At 32.7% G+C, this 19,102-nt stretch overlaps 1 protein-coding gene across 1 annotated transcript; it reads right to left on the bottom strand.

Moving 5' to 3' along the window:
* Positions 1 to 377: 377 nt before the first annotated feature.
* LOC120334006 (palmitoyltransferase ZDHHC17-like) lies at positions 378 to 18,549 on the bottom strand. The gene is made up of 13 exons (XM_039401442.2): positions 18,227 to 18,549; positions 17,099 to 17,248; positions 15,133 to 15,252; positions 14,572 to 14,739; positions 13,641 to 13,803; positions 11,317 to 11,448; positions 9,690 to 9,829; positions 8,933 to 9,161; positions 6,352 to 6,414; positions 6,088 to 6,265; positions 5,432 to 5,586; positions 3,738 to 3,838; positions 378 to 3,374 (listed from the first exon to the last, which is right to left on the bottom strand). The coding sequence occupies exons 1-13, from the start codon at positions 18,256 to 18,258 to the stop codon at positions 3,227 to 3,229; spliced, it is 1,779 nt and encodes a 592-aa protein (XP_039257376.2). The 5' UTR covers positions 18,259 to 18,549; the 3' UTR covers positions 378 to 3,226.
* Between the last annotated feature and the right edge of the window lie 553 nt (positions 18,550 to 19,102).

Raw genomic sequence — 19,102 nt, 5'->3', positions numbered from 1 at the left:
GGTGCGTTCCGGCTACAGCTCACCACTGTATATATATTAAGAAAACAAAATTTCGACTAATAACGCCTTCCAATTAACTAGCCTTATTTTTAACTTCAAGTCCATGCTTCCAAAAACAAATAATTTGCTAATCCCATACCCGACATGAACCGAAAAAGGGTGAGAGGCTGTGGATCTCTATATGATTAAGCCGCCTTATCGGCTTTACTATTCCAGAGATAAATATGTAAATCCTATCCTGACTTCAATGAAGTCTTCGATGATAACAACTACTGCTTAGAAGTGTGAAAATCCTCCCCTAGTTCAAAATTTCGACCAATAAGAACGTCAAACAATGTCGTTCTTTAGTTCAGACGAAATCGTGTAAACAATCAATGTGAATGTGTAATTAATTTATTACATATTTATACCAAACACATTTAACATGGAAAAATATTAAAAACAACATTTCATTCGATAATAAAAAATTTATTACACAATCCTGCCAATCAGGCCATTTATCAGAAACTTCGTCAGTAAGATAATAAGATAACGGAATACTATAGGACTAAAGAAATCAGTATTTTTTATAAATATTTTTGTGAAATCTGTTCTCTTAAACAATGCTCTATACCAGATTAGGAGGTAGTGGCATTGGTAACTGCATTTAACCTACTAATATTTATATGTATCAAGAATCGTCGAATTTCAGTGACTAAAAAATCCAAAATGAGATTTTATCACAAAATAGAAACTGTTTCAGGGAAATATTAGTCTGTATGAATATCATAATAAGGGAAAAAACCATTACCAGCCAATATCAGTACATTAGAATATCACAACTATAGCATTAAATGGATACTTGTAAAATTGGATTGCTTTAGTATTGTAATGTGGAACAATTTTGGGGCTAGCAATGTAAACGCAGTAACTGTTTCAATAACTCCAAACAAAAATGCGATGTGAAAAGAACGCCGTGACTGCTCAAATAATACCAAACAAAAATATGATGCTGTGACATGAAGTTTTCGTTTTTTTTTTTCAAAAAAGAGTCTTTCTGGGAATGGATTTCATATCACAATTTTGTTTGGCGTATCCTTCGCTGGACCCCAGTTTTTTACCCACTCGGTGTCAACATTGTCATATTTAAATGTCTTTGTATATTGTAAGTGAGGGTAAATGTAAATTCAGCGATGTGAAATGATGAACATCAATGAATCAAATAAATTATTTCAAATGTAATAGAATAGGATTCGAGTTAAACAGTGTAGCACAGAACTTTACGAAGCAACTAGATGAAACTATCTAGATCTGTGATTCTCAAACTATGGGCCGCGCCCCAAAAGAGGGGCTGGAGCACGTAGAAAATTTTTTGAGGGGACGTGAAGATAAAAATATTTGTCAGATTTGATCTTGCCCACTTTACTTATATTCCATCCACGTATTTTTGGAATAAAACATACTTACGCCTTAATATCTATTATTTGTAGCTTATTGTTAGCTAGTTATTTTTAAGGTGGGGCACGAGACTTGACGTTGACAAGTTCGAAAAATGAGGGCGCGGCTTGAAAAGTTCGAAAACCACTGATCTAGAATATTATACATGGCTATTTATGTTCTTGATTTATCATCATAGTTATTATTCTAAATTATTCAGCAATATCTCAAAAATAAATAATCGCCAATATAAGTTGGAGTAGTATGCTATATTAATATAAATAAACTAGGAAGTCTAAAGCTATTATTATAATAATATTATTGCCTAAATCATTTAAATCCAATGCTATGGAAGAATTCAAAGGGAATCATATGCTTGAATATAAAACTAATCATTTTCCATGACGAAAATATATAAATATCTAAAAACGCTTATTCATAAAAAGATGACGAGACAATCCTCAATTCATCAGTTTAAGAAGTTTTCAAAACTTCAATGTGATTGAAGCGTATTGCTGCACACTTTCACCAATGTATTTTTACAACAGTTATAAAACGAGATTAATTTGTGTTGGTGTGTAGCAACACTCCCAAATCACATAGAATGTCAAATTTTTAATGCTACAGCATCCTTGCATTATCGAGATGTGGATCCATCAAGTAAACAGGAAAGATAGGTAGTCAGTCTCAAGTAACCCTAGCTAATAGTTTTTGAAAATTTCTTTTCGTTGAGTGTTCAGGCCCGTCTTGTCTACCTCCCAGCATACCATAAATATGTGTGTATGCTTAGAAATCGAGATTTCAAATTCATTTCAAGGTAAAAAAAAAAATATTGGGAGACAAGATATTCGACTGAATAAGTGTTTCGACGTTTATGTCTTTGCTAAATCCTAATAGTTTTGAAATGCTGATCAATTTTTGTTTGCTTCATACCTAAAACATAGTGAAAACACCACTAAGCTACTTTGAAAAAAAGAAGAAAAAAAAGGGAAATCATCATTCGAGGTGAATCCCCCTCCCCAGTATTTGATCTATTATAATCATCCTACAAAGCTTGATATAGTTCCAATTATATAGAGCAGAAATGCATGTTGCAGTAAACATTAAACTGACTTTCATATTTGTAGTGAAATAACTGTATTGGGATCAGGGTCGGGCATTTTGAATCGTATTATAAATGTCCCAAGTATTCGAGTTTCGATTCGATTCGGAAAAAATATTCGATTTGATTCTGAAATCGTCAGGTATTCGAAAATTCCCAGCCCTAATCGGTATGAACTAAAAAGACATTTCTGGTATTATGGAAAGGACCAGACAGATATTTGAATTATATAAGTTTGTATCACAAATGTTAAGGTAAGACATAAAAAAAAAAAATATTTGGACAATGTAATCATATGAATATAGACCAGAGTTTCTCAAGCTGCGCCTTCAGGGCCCTTGGGGGCCACAGTGGCTACGAGCAGCGGCCTTCAATAGGTACGGGACCATTTGATATGGCTGGATTAATTTAATGTAATTTATTTAATTTTTCGACCGTTATTTTTTACATCGTTTGTTAATTGTTAAAATATGGTGAATCAAAGAACTAATGGCAACTTGTTAAAACTAGTTTTTTAAAATAGAAGAGCGTGAGATTCTGCGGAAGGGATCCATGAATAATGAAAGTTTCAGAATCACAGACACAGAATTGTGAGCAATATTCATTCAGTTGAAATTGTTCACATAAGCTAAAAAAGAATGAATTCCCGTCCTGAGACTTCGTGCTTTATGTTAATTTCAACATTCTTCATTTTAATATGAAGTTCTTTCAAACAGTTTCGTAAATTTTAGATTTCATAGGATCACTGAATTCAGACCCAAATTCCATCTTGGTTTTCCAATCCACTATAACAGGACGTAGAAGACCTAATAACGAGCATTCAAAGAAGTCAGCTGTATTGTTGAGAAATCCTCGACTGTAATAAAACAAAAATGTAAATTTTGTGTAAATAGGAGATCAATGCTCGTATCAAAGTGTATTACACAAAAGCCACAGTTTTGGTGCCAGTACAGTGGGATCTTAGACCCCCTGACTTGCTTAAAAAATCGTGATGATGTGACAGAATAAAGTGTCTTCCTACAATTAAAATAGTACGATAAAATTTGGGAAATATAAGATCCCATAAGACTAAAATTGGAAATACACATTTAAATTTCGAACTGTACAATGTTTTTCTTGTTCGTCTCTATCTGGCACACTAAATCAAAAACTCAAAAAATAATAAAAGAATGAAATTAAGGCTATTACTATACTTCCTCGATAGAACTAAAATACTCACTTATAAGGACTTTTCTCCAAATGTCCATGATCTGACGTTCTGAAATGAGCATATCTTGATGCATTCATCCTTTCGTTTGTTGTAACTCCCAGCCATACAATCTATTAATAAAAGCCCAAATAAAATATCTGCAAACCTAAATTAGCTCCATAAAATTATCAAAATTTTTTTAAGACACAAGGAAAAAATGTACATCTATAAAACATCATACACACGATAGTCCAGGGTGGTTCAAACCCAGGCCCGCGAGCCACATGTGGCCCGCCGCTTCATTATCTGTGGCCCGCGTCACATTCGGAAAGTAATCAATAAATCGCTTTTCAAATCGCAATTAATTAAAAAAACATATTGTTACATATTATTGATACATAAATTTGACACTAATGTCACTGAATTGACTAGTGTTATGGCTATATAGCTGAGGCAACTAGCCAAGTTGAACGATGTGCTTGGCAGTCTAAATTATTATCTGGCTTTCTATCTTTTTGGTCTGGAATATATGCTAACAATATAGGCATCATAGAAAACTAAAAATCGAATGCGGATTTTATTAGCCTGGAATGGCTATATGTCTGATAACTAAGTGTTTGCACAATGAAAGTGTTTGTTTCGTATTGTACTGTTTACCTATTCTTGGCACTATTGTGGCCCGCGAACAATGAAAAATTAAATTTGTGGCTCGCCTTTCCTCTGTTCGGGTTAAATATGAAATTCGGCGCTCCAGCAGTATGTGTACCAATATGGAGGTAACTAATTTTGTCCGCCTACTTTACATCAAGTTGTATAAAGGGACTGAAACCTATGGGCAGGGGGTAAATTGACTTGACTAACACAGACAGTCCCCGAACTCGTAATAGAACTAAAATAAGGGAAATCGGAATAAAATTATGGCCTAACCTGGTACACACACTACTGGAGTACTGAGTACTGAAATTCTGTTCAATGCCTGAAATGTTTAACTAGTGTTTCCTTACTCAATCAAAAAATAAAATGGTTTCAGCCATACTTACTACATTCAAGTGGGTGCTTTTAGAAAACCAAAGCACCTCGTTCTCAAAAAATTGATATTATTAGCGCAATGATATGAATAGCACAATGAAGCGTTTAATATAAACAAGAATCATTATTTAGAATAATAAGGAGTACCGGTAATAATAACTATAATAAATAATAACAATGATTATTCTAATTAAAACTGGGTATTTATTACCGGTAGTTAAATAATAACTTCTTAGTTCTTATATTGAATAACCCTATAATGCAGCGGTGTGCAACCCGCTGACCACAGCCCGGCCCGCCAAGCCATTCAGTGTGGCCCTTTTCAACACTCAGAAATTCCCCCATCAAGAATAAAATCTTTATCCGATAGTTTAGGTTTAAAAAGGCGCTCACATGGGTAACAATACATAATGTTCTTGGTCCTATCACAGCGTTAAATCTTTCATCGCTTTGCCCGATGCCTAAGCGGTAGCCACATTCTTTTCTCTTGCCTTTCCCGCTTCTGGTTGTCTAATGTGTGGCCCAGCTAGACGCTAATTTGGGTATATGCCTGACGACAAAAAATGTTGCACATCCCTCTTATAATGGATTGATATTTCAGGATACACACAAAACTATCACTACTCGCAGTTTCAGAATCAGGGGTTCATTCAACTAGATATTCATCCTATCTTCAATTAAAAGCGTCATATTACCTGATATAACTGACATGATAACAGGAGGAAAACCCATACAGTATGAAATACACAGTTTGCAAAAATCCAGAAAACCCACGGTGAACATCTTGGTATTAAAGTAAGTTGTTCGAGCATTGTAGATCCCTTTGGTATTGCACACATCACATGCCAGTCTAAAACATTGAAGATAAATAACACAATGGTATTTATTGGAACAGAAAGGGGTCCTTGGAGGGAACACAAAATGATCCCAATCAGGGGCGTTCCCAGGATTTCAATGGGGTAAGTATTCAGTAATGAATGATTGGTATTATGGCGCAATATTTAGTATTTTACACAAAAAGGGGGTTGTGAGAGGCATTTTATTGTCACATGTCTCGTCAGGGTAGATTTCCAGAAAATTTTTGTAATATACTGGTATATTATTAGATCATAAATAGATTTTTGAATATTTGAAAATAGCTTGAATTTATAAACAAGTTAAGAATATCAAAGCGGTCATAAAACGCCATGGTATCAGTGTCTCTTTTGTATACGTTTGTTGCATAAGAAATTCAAATATCTGTGTACATTTGCATGCATTATAAGGCAAAGTTACTATTTATTTTCTTACTTTTTCCGATAATTTCCCTCTAAGGGTACCTACCCAATATTATTACTACAAACGAACTTACATTGAAAAGATGCCCAGACATTCCAAGTCAGCATTCCGAGTAAAAAGAATAAATATCCAATGAAATAACGATGATTTCCTGCACCCACTGTGTTATAAACCCAAGGACAAAAATGATCGAATTTCGCAATGCATTTGTTTGTGACAGCACAATGCTTTGATCGAAGTGGCTTCATTACCTGAGAAAGAAAAAAGAAATTTGTAATAATCGGTATGCATACTAACTAGACAGAATATTTGAATAAATCAATATTTGTAAACTCACCATACAAGTACTGCAGAACTTCTCGATCATCAAGCTATCAGTCTCAGCTGCACGAATTATCGTCTGAAAATAAAATACGAAATAAAGATGAATATGATTTTGCCAACGTAAGATTGTTCATGTTCTGTTACTCAGTCACAACTTCCTCCACCATCAAGTTCATGCATTTGAAATGGTAAACAGCACAACTATTCCCTTACCCAACATGGACTAGAAGCTCTTTATTAGACTGGACTAACTTTTTAGAATTTGTAGTTGTAAGTCTCGGGGCCCCACTTAAAAAATAACTAGCTAACAATGTGTTATTCAAAAAACATGTGGATGGAACGTAAATATTTGAAATAAAGAAATGTGAATATCCAAAATAAGGAGAAATAAGCATCACGCCCCCCTCCTTCCCCAAAATAATTGTCTATGTCCCTCTAGTGGGGCGCGACTCACCGCTTGAGAACCACTGGACTAGACAATTTTAAAATATACAGACATATATTAAATATTTTACTAGTTTTTTACAACATTATATATACATATTTATTTTTGTTTTTCAGGGGAAATAAGTTGATATATTTGACAATGAGCATCCTAAAATTATAAGCCCATAATCAGCAATTTTAATAAGGGTTTTTACAGTATTTTCAACACCAGTAAATATTAATATTTCAGGGGAAAAAACAACAATCAGTCAATCTCATTCTTCATCAGTCTACGTTTCGATAAACATTGTCAGGTGACTGTCAGAAAATAACAGAAGCTTTTTCATTAAATTTAAATGAATGTTTATTCCGTTAATTAGAAAGTAGACTGCTTGTTTTTAGGTTAATTGAATAATGCCCTATTTAAGTCAACTACCGTCATTCATGGAATATGTGGAAAATATATATATACAAGGAGGGAATATACTACATAAAAGAACAGAAAACCCTATTTTGATCAATTCAGTAATTTTATCAACTTTCTGCTTTGGACAAATATTCCGGTTTCGAACATTCTAATTAAATTCATTTTTGTATGACAGCACTCCGTACAAACAGCCAGTGCTATGTAAATACCAACTATTGTTTAGTAAACTAGAATTTATTCTATTCGGAATGGACTACCCAGTTTATTACACCCTAAAAAATTCATTTTCAAATCTGTTTGAGTAATCGTGTTGTTTGTATTTATAAAAACGTTGCCTTCGAATTACAATTTAAAATTTATTTACTATCAAAAACTATCAATCTATTTTGAGCAGTCATTTTTGATTATAAATTTCAAAGCATATTTACATGAGCATATGTCTAGCGAGTGTTGAAGTGCCGTGAACAACATGCATATTTTATGAATGAAGATAGTGTGCGCTTATGGCTTTCGGTTAGACTTCAGGATGTATAGATCAAAAGTGTAATACCGTTAGAATTTATTTTTATATTCCAAATATCCTAATTTAGGATTGTCGAATCAAAACAAATTCTCCAATATATAAATATATTAAGGAAAATTATTCAAATTGAAATAGTGTATAAACAGGGTCTCTAAAAAATCCAGCCAATTTTTTAGTAATAACAATTTAAATTTCTTTGTTTTTGTTCATTAACATTTCTCATTGTGCTTGTACTTCTCTTTTAATATACAATTAAAGTTAGACACCCTGTATTCTAAATTATGACATATTGGACAGAAAGCACACACAAATCATTGCATATTCATATAGATAAATAAAAAAGAGTTAAACCATTGTTTTTTGGGTTTGGTCTGTGGCTTTAAACCAACAACCCTCAGCACAAATTGCTTTTTTAGGCATTATAAATTATATATATATATTCTATGGAACCTTTGAAAAAAGCCAATTTTATATTTTAACTGTGTGACATCACAAAAGATTCAGAAATGAGAGTTAACCAAGAGTCAGATATAGTTTGTAGCCAACAGACCTGTGTCTCGAATCAGAGATGAAAAATTTCATGTGACCTCTCCAGAACTTTAAGGAATGTTTTTATTTTCATTTTTTACCGTAATATCATTTAAGAATATCGTCATTATTGCATAGTTATATTCGAGAGATTACCGAATAGAAGGAGAAAAAATATTTATTAAAAGCGAATAATTTATTGATATATGTCTGACATAGATCTTGAATAAATAAACTGGAATTCTGATTAGCTTCGAAGCATGAAGAATAAATTTTCAATTGTAAATGTTTAAAATCAAACTTAAATTCAAGGATTCATAATACAGAACATAGCTTTTGAAAATCAACATTTGTTAGGACATCGCAGATTCCTATGTGTTCGTCAGAAATCCGCAAGTGTGCTGTGCTGTCGCAGCGTTTAATCCAGTGGTGCGCAAGTGACATTCCGTGTCTGGGTCACGTGTTACCAGACATTAAAACAGTAAACTGCTCCTCAATATTTAAATATTCAATATTTTACCCAAAGCTTGCTTTTTATGTATTTTATAAATTCTAATGTAAACCAGAACTTTGCCGGTGTTCGAGTTCGGTGAAAACGTTAGCGGCCCACAATGAATTTCCTCATGTGAAAGAGGCCCGCGACACTAAAAATACACTTTCTCAACAAAACCATCCATATAAAGGACTCACCCTCTTTTTCTGTTCTTCTTGGCATGATATGATACCTGGGTCTGTCATCATTGCTTTATAAAAGAAATACCACATAGCAGGAGTGAAGATGAGAAACAATAATTGAGCAAACATAGAACTGATGACCGGCCAGAAGAAGAAGAATGACGTCATGTAGACCCAGAACTTTGTTGCGAACGAAATACAAATAGGAAATGTACTGACCATTTCATGCTGTGTAACACAAAACCTGAAAATAATTGTTGATTGAAAAAACTTATCAGATTTCCTTCATCACATAATAATGTAGTACGTCTGAGAAATGAAATTTTTTTATACCAAATGGATTCAAGTTTCAAAGTTTCATCCCTACGGGAGGAATTAATGGGACAACTCAATTTAGCACAAAAATAGATGGGAACAATTGGGTCAAAATAGGTACATAGGTATACTGAGAATCGGAAGAGATGTCGTACCTCTTCATAGGAATAGGATATCATTTTTATATTAGGTAGCGGGATGCTAGTCAGATGACTGAATTATCACAGTTGGGGGTGTATTCGACCTGCCTTCAATTTGGTGTAAAAATTAGCTGTGAAACTTGCTTTATTTGTATGTATGTGCAGCATAGAAGCAACTATCAACAAATTTTATTTACCCTGTGGAGTTCTTGCTTGAAGCCTCGCACAAAGTAAATTCACAGAATAGATCGTGGACAAATTTTACAAATATGCTTAGAACTAACTTACATAATATAAAGAAAATAACGAATACTCACATGGCCATAACATGAATAAAACCATATGCCAGAACGAGTAATATACACTTTAACAACCAGGTTGCCGATGAAATATTAAATATAAATCCAACAGAAAATATTGCAAAAAATGCAGTCACAAGTGCAGCACGTTTCCTCCACTGTTAATGCAAAATAGGAGTTGTAGGTATTTTTATCATCATTTTTTTTATTTTTCATTTATACCAGTGGACAAGTGGTTCCCAAAATGATTGACCACGGGCCAAAATTAGAAGCGGAAGGATATTCGCGGGCCGGGAGCGTCTGCATGAGGCCGGTACTAATGCATATAATAATTAGGATACCAGTATAATTGAATTGGACGAATATACACGAGTTTGAGCTGTGATAATGATGTAACAATTGGTTGTATCTGTATCGCACAAAAGGTACAAACATTGAGTGTTAAACTATTTCACCCAAGTTCGGAGGGCCATATTAAATTGTTAGGCGGGCCATGATTGGCCCGCAGGACGCAGTTTGAGAACCACTGATTTATACGATGCGTGTTTCACGACTTTCGTTCGCAATTAACAAGGCTCTAAATTAAGGGCGGTAAATAAATTTAGATCATTCTTACCTAAATTTTATTTCATTTTTCAATATTTTCAATAAAAAACAACAGTTTCCAAACAAAACTTTCTAATCAGTAGTTTTTAGACTATTTCATTCAGGTCACTTTCAAATTTGTTGAGAAAGTATTCTCTTGACCTTGCTTTAATCATGCCACCATAAACAACAACACAGAACAAAAACAAAAATAATCCCTGGGGGCTTATTTCACTTTTTCACAGAAAGTTTTTCCCAATTTTTTGTTTATGGTGATTAAGGCTGTCCAAGGGAAGCAAATATTTAAAATCAAATCGCAAATTATTACGGAGGTACTTATGGAGGTAATAATTTCTTTCAATGTACTTTTTTTATTAGCTTACAAATCCTTGTCTTCTATTATTATCGAAAATAATTACACTCTCGCATTTTGATGGCTGTTGTACAATAACAATACAGTTATTAAATAATGTCACCAAACTAGCTCCAAATTCGTGAACTCCCTAAATGTAATTTTCAATTACCTGGGCAACTGTGTTATCCATGTTAATAATTGTTATCATTTTGCTAAATATAACACAAAAAAATGAAGACTGATAATAACAGGATTAAAATAGCATGGCTTTGCATGCCATATTACAACCAAATCTATTTTGATTGATTGGGGCCCGTGCAATCTTTAACTATCAACACTTGGGGGATTTTGAAACTACGATTTCTGAGATTTTTTGACCAGTTTATGGGGGGGGGGTGGGGTTATGTGATTTCTTGTTATACCTCTGGAAACAAAAAATTCACAAAATGCAGAAATTTCAGGAGTATTTGAGATGTAATCGCACATATGTTATCACAGTATCGAAGCAAGAGTTATCATTGTACAATGATAGCTTTAGGATTGCATAATAATACTCGATTATTCGGTTCGATTAGTGAAAAATATTTGATCTGATTTGAATTAAAAAATATCAGATTTGATTTAAATCAAAATATAGCTGATTTTGCCATAATTGTAATGTGACAAAAGCAAAGTCAAACAAATTCAATTTTTCTTCGTCTTTACCTGAGAAGTATTAAATCCTCTTAAAAATGTTGGCATTCTTGAATCGAGACCTTTGTCTTTCCGCATTGCTGTTAATTTTGAAATGATCCAAACATTTTTCTTCATTCGAGCTATGTCGAGAGGAGTTTCACCCTGTAAGAGAAAGTTGAAAATAAACAATGTAATATACAGTGATCTTGGCATTTACTTGTAAGTAAAATAGGATAGTTTTACGATAATCTCATGTCATTTATTATTTAGACATCTTTAGCTTCTCGTCAAGTTACCAGTAGCCTACATGTCGATGTCAGGTAACGGGATAGTTGAGGAGTTATTTGGTTCAAATGTATGGACTTACAGAAATGAATCAAGTTTTCTTGATCGAGTGCAGGATACCAAGAAAAAGAAATATTATTGCTTCCTTGAACTATGGACATATTGATGTATTAGCACACTTTCATTAACCAAAAAATTTACAATTTTAAAACTAAAACTTGAATTAAAACTTCCGAAAATTTGATATTACCTCATTAAGATAACTCCAGCTGCTCAGCATCATCATTTTATCACTCAGTTGGAAACTGACCTACTATATTGCTCAAGCGTTAAAATAATTAACACGACTATAGCAAATATTTTTTATACCATAAAGCTTGTTATACACATACTACATACTGGTACACATACTACAGGAGTACCCAGAAATCTACTGCTAGTTATACATTTCATTAAACTGCACTACCTCCGGCTCAGCATTACTGACCCAGTTCATAAACCCCTGAGTTGGAGCGATTAGGCAATCTTGGATCAACTGGTTTTATTTTGCCTGATCTAATTATATAAAATTTCAGAAAAGCATTACATCTGCAATAAATTTTGGTACTTTGGTGTGTACCAGGTTAGGGTTAGGCCATAATCAGATTCCGATTTTCCTTATTTTAGTTCTAGTACGTGTTCTGCCCGTAGGTTTCAGTCCCTTTACAAAACTTGTTGTAAAGTAGGCGAAACAAAATTAGTTATTTGCATATTGGTACACACACCTATTGCGGCGCCCAAATTTTAATAATGAAATTTAAACACCAAATTGGTCGCTGACAAAAACTATGAACACTTTGATCACTAGACCATATTATGAAGCAAGAATAGCTAGTAATATGTTTCGATATCATCCATATTCTTGAACACAGATGTTCATACTGCATATGGCTCTAGGAATAATTTATTTCAATTTTGTGTAATTCGAGATTTAAATCAAAGAGATCTCAATTCATGAAATTCCTTGAATAGTTTAAAAATGCTAGCCCAGATGTAGCTAAGAGAGTAATAAGAGAGCAATGCTCAAGTATATACGGTATATATAGGGGATACATGTGGTATATATAGGGTGTCCATGAAGTCTTAACATTTTTAAAATTGCAAAAGGAATTTATCGCTACCAAATAGTCTTTTGGCCTTCACAGATGTAATGGAGTAAAAATACTTGAACAATTACTGATTAAAAAACAACAAACCAGGTTAGCATATATTGAATGCTGACTTCATAACAAAATTGAAATTGTAAAAGACCTAAATGAATTTGACACCCTATTTTTTTGTTCTATAAAAAAACAAAAATATTAGACCAATGCCAAATAAATGAAATAATCTGCTTAATGATTTAGAAAAAAGGTAATTCCCTACAGGTTACAATAATTTAAAATTTTATTGAATAAGAACGTTATGTACAGGGTAAAAGATGCCAAAATTTTTACTCTTTGTGATGGCTAAGCATCATTTTTGAAAAAGGAAAAAAATCATAACTTCAATTAAAAGAGGAAATTACTTATTTGGAAATGGCATAGGCACATAGGATCACTAAGCACTAACTAACTTTATTCCCCTGTTCTAACCTAGCCTGCTCCATTATCCCTGTCACTTGCAGACAAATTGCACTGCCAGAAAAGAAAGCAGGCACTTGACAATGGATACACTAGAAGAGTAATTCTCAAATTTTTTTTTATTTATTGGCTGACTTTTTTTTGTTGCATAAAAATTTCATGAATGGGAAAAATCATGAGAAAAAAAATTTCTTTTTGCAAGGATAGACACTTAGAATTACCAGCACTCTGTAGCAAAAACAGCATTATCGTTCATTGCTACTACAATCAAAGTTTAACTAATTTATCCATAACTCTAGAAATTTATAATAGGTTTGTGGTTGTGGCCACCTGAAAATGCCCACGAGAGAAGAGTGTTTTAGGAGGACCATAATACCTGAATATACCATACCATACCAAAATTCAGAAAAATTATTATTTCGAAATATTTCAAATTGAACAACGAAAACTAGAATAATAATCACCCACCCTGTTATTTTTAGCTTCTAAATCAGCACCGGCATTCACAAGAGCCATCAAGACGTTCGAATTCTGTGACATGCATGCATAATGCAACGGAGTATTATGTTGATGTTCGTCTTGAAAGTTGACGCTTGCGTGCATTGAAAGTAGCATTCTCGTAGGGTCGATTCTTGGAAAAAATTATTTTGATTAATTAATTATCAATTAAAAAATTTAGTTTAATTATTACACAAGAAAGAAATGCTCTAATATATGGACATAAAGCTATGTGCAGGTTACGTAATAAATCACTACCAAGATTGAAGATTTAATTATGTTAAAAAAATTAGCATTGTTGAAATATGAAATACCTTTGTGAGACCAATGATTCACTATTGGTATTTATGGAAGGTAAAATATATGAAAAGATTTGAGAAATGGATTATATTTTTGTAATTTTTGCAAACGAGAGGATAAAAGTTGAAGCCTTCTGGTCTATACTCTATTGAGACATATTTTGATTTTAATCGCTGTACTCAGTCCCAATTCCATTACAGTATGACATATTCTACGCACTAAGTTACACACCAGTAATAAATTCTGTCAGAAAACACAATAATTGTTCTGGTCAGGATTAAAAATGCCAATTATATGTATAGTAATAATACAATCAATATCTTCACTCAAATGTACGAGCAGAGAAACTAAAAACGGCCATATGGTGTCTTCCATTGTTGGTAGTTTTATAGATTTTTAAATTGTGCGCTTACGAATACTAACATATATAATCAATAAGACTGCTCCAATATTATTGCTATACTGAGCAATCATAAAAGTACCACAATCTTATGCAGTACAATAATATCATATTGTACTGTCTATCAATAATATCATGCAACGCTGAATGATAAACACAAAATTTGAATTATTTTTCAAACACCTTCTAACAATTATTTACCCAAATGTTCTCCATGTTGCCCACATGAGAGGTGTCTTCCCATTTGCATCATACAAATCAGGATCCACTCCCTTCGCAATCAGATACGCTACTATATTCGAGTGACTGCACTGAACTGCAACATGTATTGAAGCACATCCCTCTGCATCTCGGACATTTGGATCAGCACTGTGAAGTTTTTAAAATAAAGTTTATTAAAAAAAAGTTGAAACAAAAAAGATATATAAGTTTGGCCAAGTACATATCCAAGCAACAAGATAGAAAAAAGTCAAGTCCATGAATCTGAAACAAATAAGTTATCAAATATTCCATATCAGACATGCACTGGAAGAAGATCGTGGTTTGTCCGTGATTACACCACCTCATCAGATTTTTCTTCTCTAGGATAAATATGTTCTTTCCTTATTTAAGAGTCAAAATTTTATTTAACGAAAACGTTGGTTTTTTGACTTACACAAATGGGTGTGCATATGTATGTTGTTATCATAACAAAGTAGTTCTTTTAAAATATAAACTGTTTGATAAATGTCCGCCACAAAAACAATCCAGAATTAACTTTACCCATATTGCATTAGCAGCACCACCATAGGTAAATGTCCTTCTCTGATAGCCCAATGCATGGGTGTTGCCATTAAGTCGCCTCCTAAGACATCGACCACCGCTCCAGCAGAAATGTAGTACCTTGAAAACAGAAAACAAGTTCGTTAAATACTAGTGAAAATAGCAGAAAAACCGATCAATGAGAAAGAAGAATATTGTACTTGTGAAGAACTCTAGAATAAAACTAGAATAAAAAAGTTTTTTTCTGAAAGTTTTCCCACACATCTTCAAATGTCTTAAATTAGGATTCAGGATGATCTTTCACAAAACTTCAGATTTCATATATTCAGCAAATTATTTACTTAATCTAGGCCATTTATTTAAATGCATTGACAATAAAGCACTGGTTCTCAACCCGTGGGCCATGGCCCATTGCTGGACCATAGAAACATTTTTAGATGGGACACAAACAGTAAAAATTACAAGAGTTATTGATAAATTAGTTAAACTTTGATTGTAGTAGCAATGAATGATAATGCTGTACTAAGCTACTAAATGGTAATTTTTATTTTGAATATAAAAAAAGGATGTCTAATTCTGCATAAAAAATTTTTTTTTTGTTTTCCCTTGCATGAGAAAGTTTTTTAATATAAAAAAAGGATGTCTAATTTTGCATAAAAATTTTTTTTTCGTTTTCCCTTGCATGAGAAAGTTAATGGGCCACGGAATTATTTGTGCAACGAAAGTGGGCCAAGAGAGAAAAAAGATTGAGAAACACTGATCTAGGCAAAGCATTAATGTATTGTTTGGTTAGCATCTAACACTAAGAAAGGCCCCTTTCAAACTGAAAATCTGCTATAGGCATCACTTTATTCAATAACAAAAAAAATTTTTTAAAAAAAATTTGTTTGTGTACATGCATTTTGTGTCTATAAATATAATAATAAAAATATATTTTAAATTTTAACTAAAAAGCGATAAACAAATGATTCATAAATGTGGCAAAAATTTTTTGTTGAGTCACAAAATTCCTTAATCCAGAAACCCACTAAATATTGATTATATATTTTCAAAGTCACAAGACACTAAAATGAAATTATATAAAATATGGAAAATCAAATATAGAAAAAGGAAGTCCCAGGCAAGGTAGATTTAAGTTTAATACAATCAAGGAAAGTCTTAGAAAATTCACTTTTCTATTCGTATAAATAATTCATAGTATTCCTACCCTCCCGTTTTAGGTGTCAGTCTCAGACTAGACGTCTATGTTCCCCTGTAAATCAATCTGAAATAATCCTATTTCATGTATGTTTACAGTCAGTCACAAATTCACCAGTGAGGTCTACTATGCATAGTATTCAATTTGAGTGAATAATTTAATTTAATGAAAAATAAAAAAGACAAATTAAAACACAAAATTACTAAAAAACGAAAAAAAAAATGGTGAATACAATATTATACTCTACGGCGGTGGAGTCTAAAATGAATTGAATATTTAAATTGATTCGAAATCAATTCTATCCAATATTTTGAATCCTTAATTTTAAGAATCATTTTATTCAAAAATTATCATTTTTAGCAATCAAAGTATAACTGTATAGTCAAAATATCTTCATTCGTCTGCTGACAAAAGATAGATTTTGTTCAATACTTAAAAATATTATCTTAGAATGTAGATTATTCGTGTTTGGACATTTCTGCTTCAATCTTCTATTTTCTAAACAGTTAGTAATATTATGTACATAGTAAAAATATCATTTTTTGTCAAAATGAAAATAAAAGATTTCATTTTAAATTAGAGTTTTAAATATAGAAACAATAAGTTTCAAAATAATGTTGATTGTCGTAACGATTCCAACAATTCTTGTTCAAAGCTTTCCAGATCACTAAAACTTTTGAGTACAATCATGCACAAACAGAAGTGTTAATAAATTTTTTTCATTTCTATAAAAGTAATGCATAGGTACTCTTTCTGAGAGTCATTTACCTGGCTATGTCCTGTCTGTTATTTATGGCTGCCCAGTGTAGTAAAGTAATATTCTCTGCATCCGGTGATCGAACGTCATAACCTCCTTCAACCAATTCTTTACATCTTGGTAATATTCCATACTGTGTCGCCTTTACAATGTCCCAATTGCTGCAAAAGAAAGGTAACGAGTCAGTTGCAATAAAAACAAATGTTGATGATATGGAAATACTTGCAACACTGATAGTAGTTTCACTGACTTGGTTCGTATTTGAATCATGTTGGGACTTGGGATCAATAATTTGGATTATGAGCAATTATCACTAGAATTCACCCTGACACAGGGTGGGGTTCGTACCACTATCATTTGCGGCTCTCTTTTTAAGTTTTGCATCTGGAATATTAACTGGCTAGAAATTGCCATACCAGATGAAGGCTGTTGTGCACCATATGAATGTAATGTCTATGTAATGTAATGGTTTCTCGTTATCTGAGAGAAATACTACACTAACTGTTATATAAAATTGCTCGGCAATCTAGTGTCATCAGCATCGGCCTATTACAGTATTATATTACACTAACACATGAACATTGCAACTTCTTTATCAGTTATCTTTGCAGTTTAGGTTAAGGGCTCACAACTTTGCTTCAGGCAAACTCGCAAAAAAGAATTTCGCAAATGACATTGAAATATCTAAATCATTTTTTGTCTGAATCAGGACTTTAGTACGAATCAAATTTAAGGCAATACATTTCAGTATTCAGCATACTTAAATTCAAACAAAATAATATGTCTTAAGACATGAGATATTAGAACTGCAAAATTAAATTCTGAATTGAAGCACTCAAAAAATTTCTATATTATACATAACATGAATTAAAATAAATAAAATTATTCAATTAATTAATAAATATATTTATATGTCTGTCAAAACCGCTAGACCCTGAAAGAAAAGTGTTACTAGAAAAGCCATTTTAAATAGGGGGAGTAAAAAAATTGAACTTAATTGAACTGAACAAGAGAACTCTTAGTTTTCAGTAGATATCAATATTCAGGTATTACAGTATTACTGTACAATAATAAAAATTCAAATAAATAACTAGACTACAATACATTTTTTTTTGTTGAATTAACGTAGCGTACCGTACCTGTATTCTTCAGGGTCGATGTTCATTTCCATATGAAACGCCAAAGTCTGAAAGTGACAGAAATCTCACAACAACAGAAAAAAGCAAAAGTTTGTTCAACTTCCCTAAATTTAGAAACTCCGACGCCGCAGGAGAAGAGTTGGTCAACCTCTCCTTTCCCTCTCAACTTATTTTCCTTTATTTAGAAACTACTGATCTATATCCATCAATCCCAGTCGAAAATTGTGAATGAGCCAAGGCTAGACGGTATTGAAATTCCACGCTAAAACCGAAAACGCGTCAGGCGAAAACGGCAAAAAATCCAGCTGTCATCTGACTCTGATTTAGTAGTGTGGTGTCTGGTGTACCGATGAGATTTTCAAAACAAATTTAAATTTCGGCAACTATTAGTAATTATTGTTTATTCATTATATTATGAAACACGAAATACGTTATAATTTGAAATCATTTTTATTAAATCGGATGGAATAATCCCGACAAACTTTACAGTAGCAAATAAGGTTGTTTGACTCCGAGTCCACCACTCGAACTGAGTAACCAACTATCTCAGCGGTTATCAATCTTTTTCAGTGCGATCCTTTCGTTCATCTTGAAAATATCCCCCTCGTATGTTTAACTGTTTCAAGTACACAGATACCGTTGAAACGGTATAATATGGTATCATTTATTTCAGTGCTAATCGAGTGCTTTTACTTGATAACCAAAATAAAGGATATTTTACGAAATGCAATCTTGATATAAGTATAAGTATAAGTTTATTTCGACTCCATAATCTCCATAAGTTATTTCACACACGCTCACATGCACCCACCAGCCACACACACACACAACCACTGAGAAGTTATTTAAGTAAGAATAAAACGCGATAAATTTAGG

Source organism: Styela clava, chromosome 15, assembly GCF_964204865.1.
Source record: "Styela clava chromosome 15, kaStyClav1.hap1.2, whole genome shotgun sequence".
Classification (NCBI taxonomy): Eukaryota; Metazoa; Chordata; class Ascidiacea; order Stolidobranchia; family Styelidae; genus Styela; species Styela clava.
The sequence above is the reverse complement of the archived record's forward strand: the minus strand, read 5'-3'. Positions and strand labels throughout refer to the sequence as shown.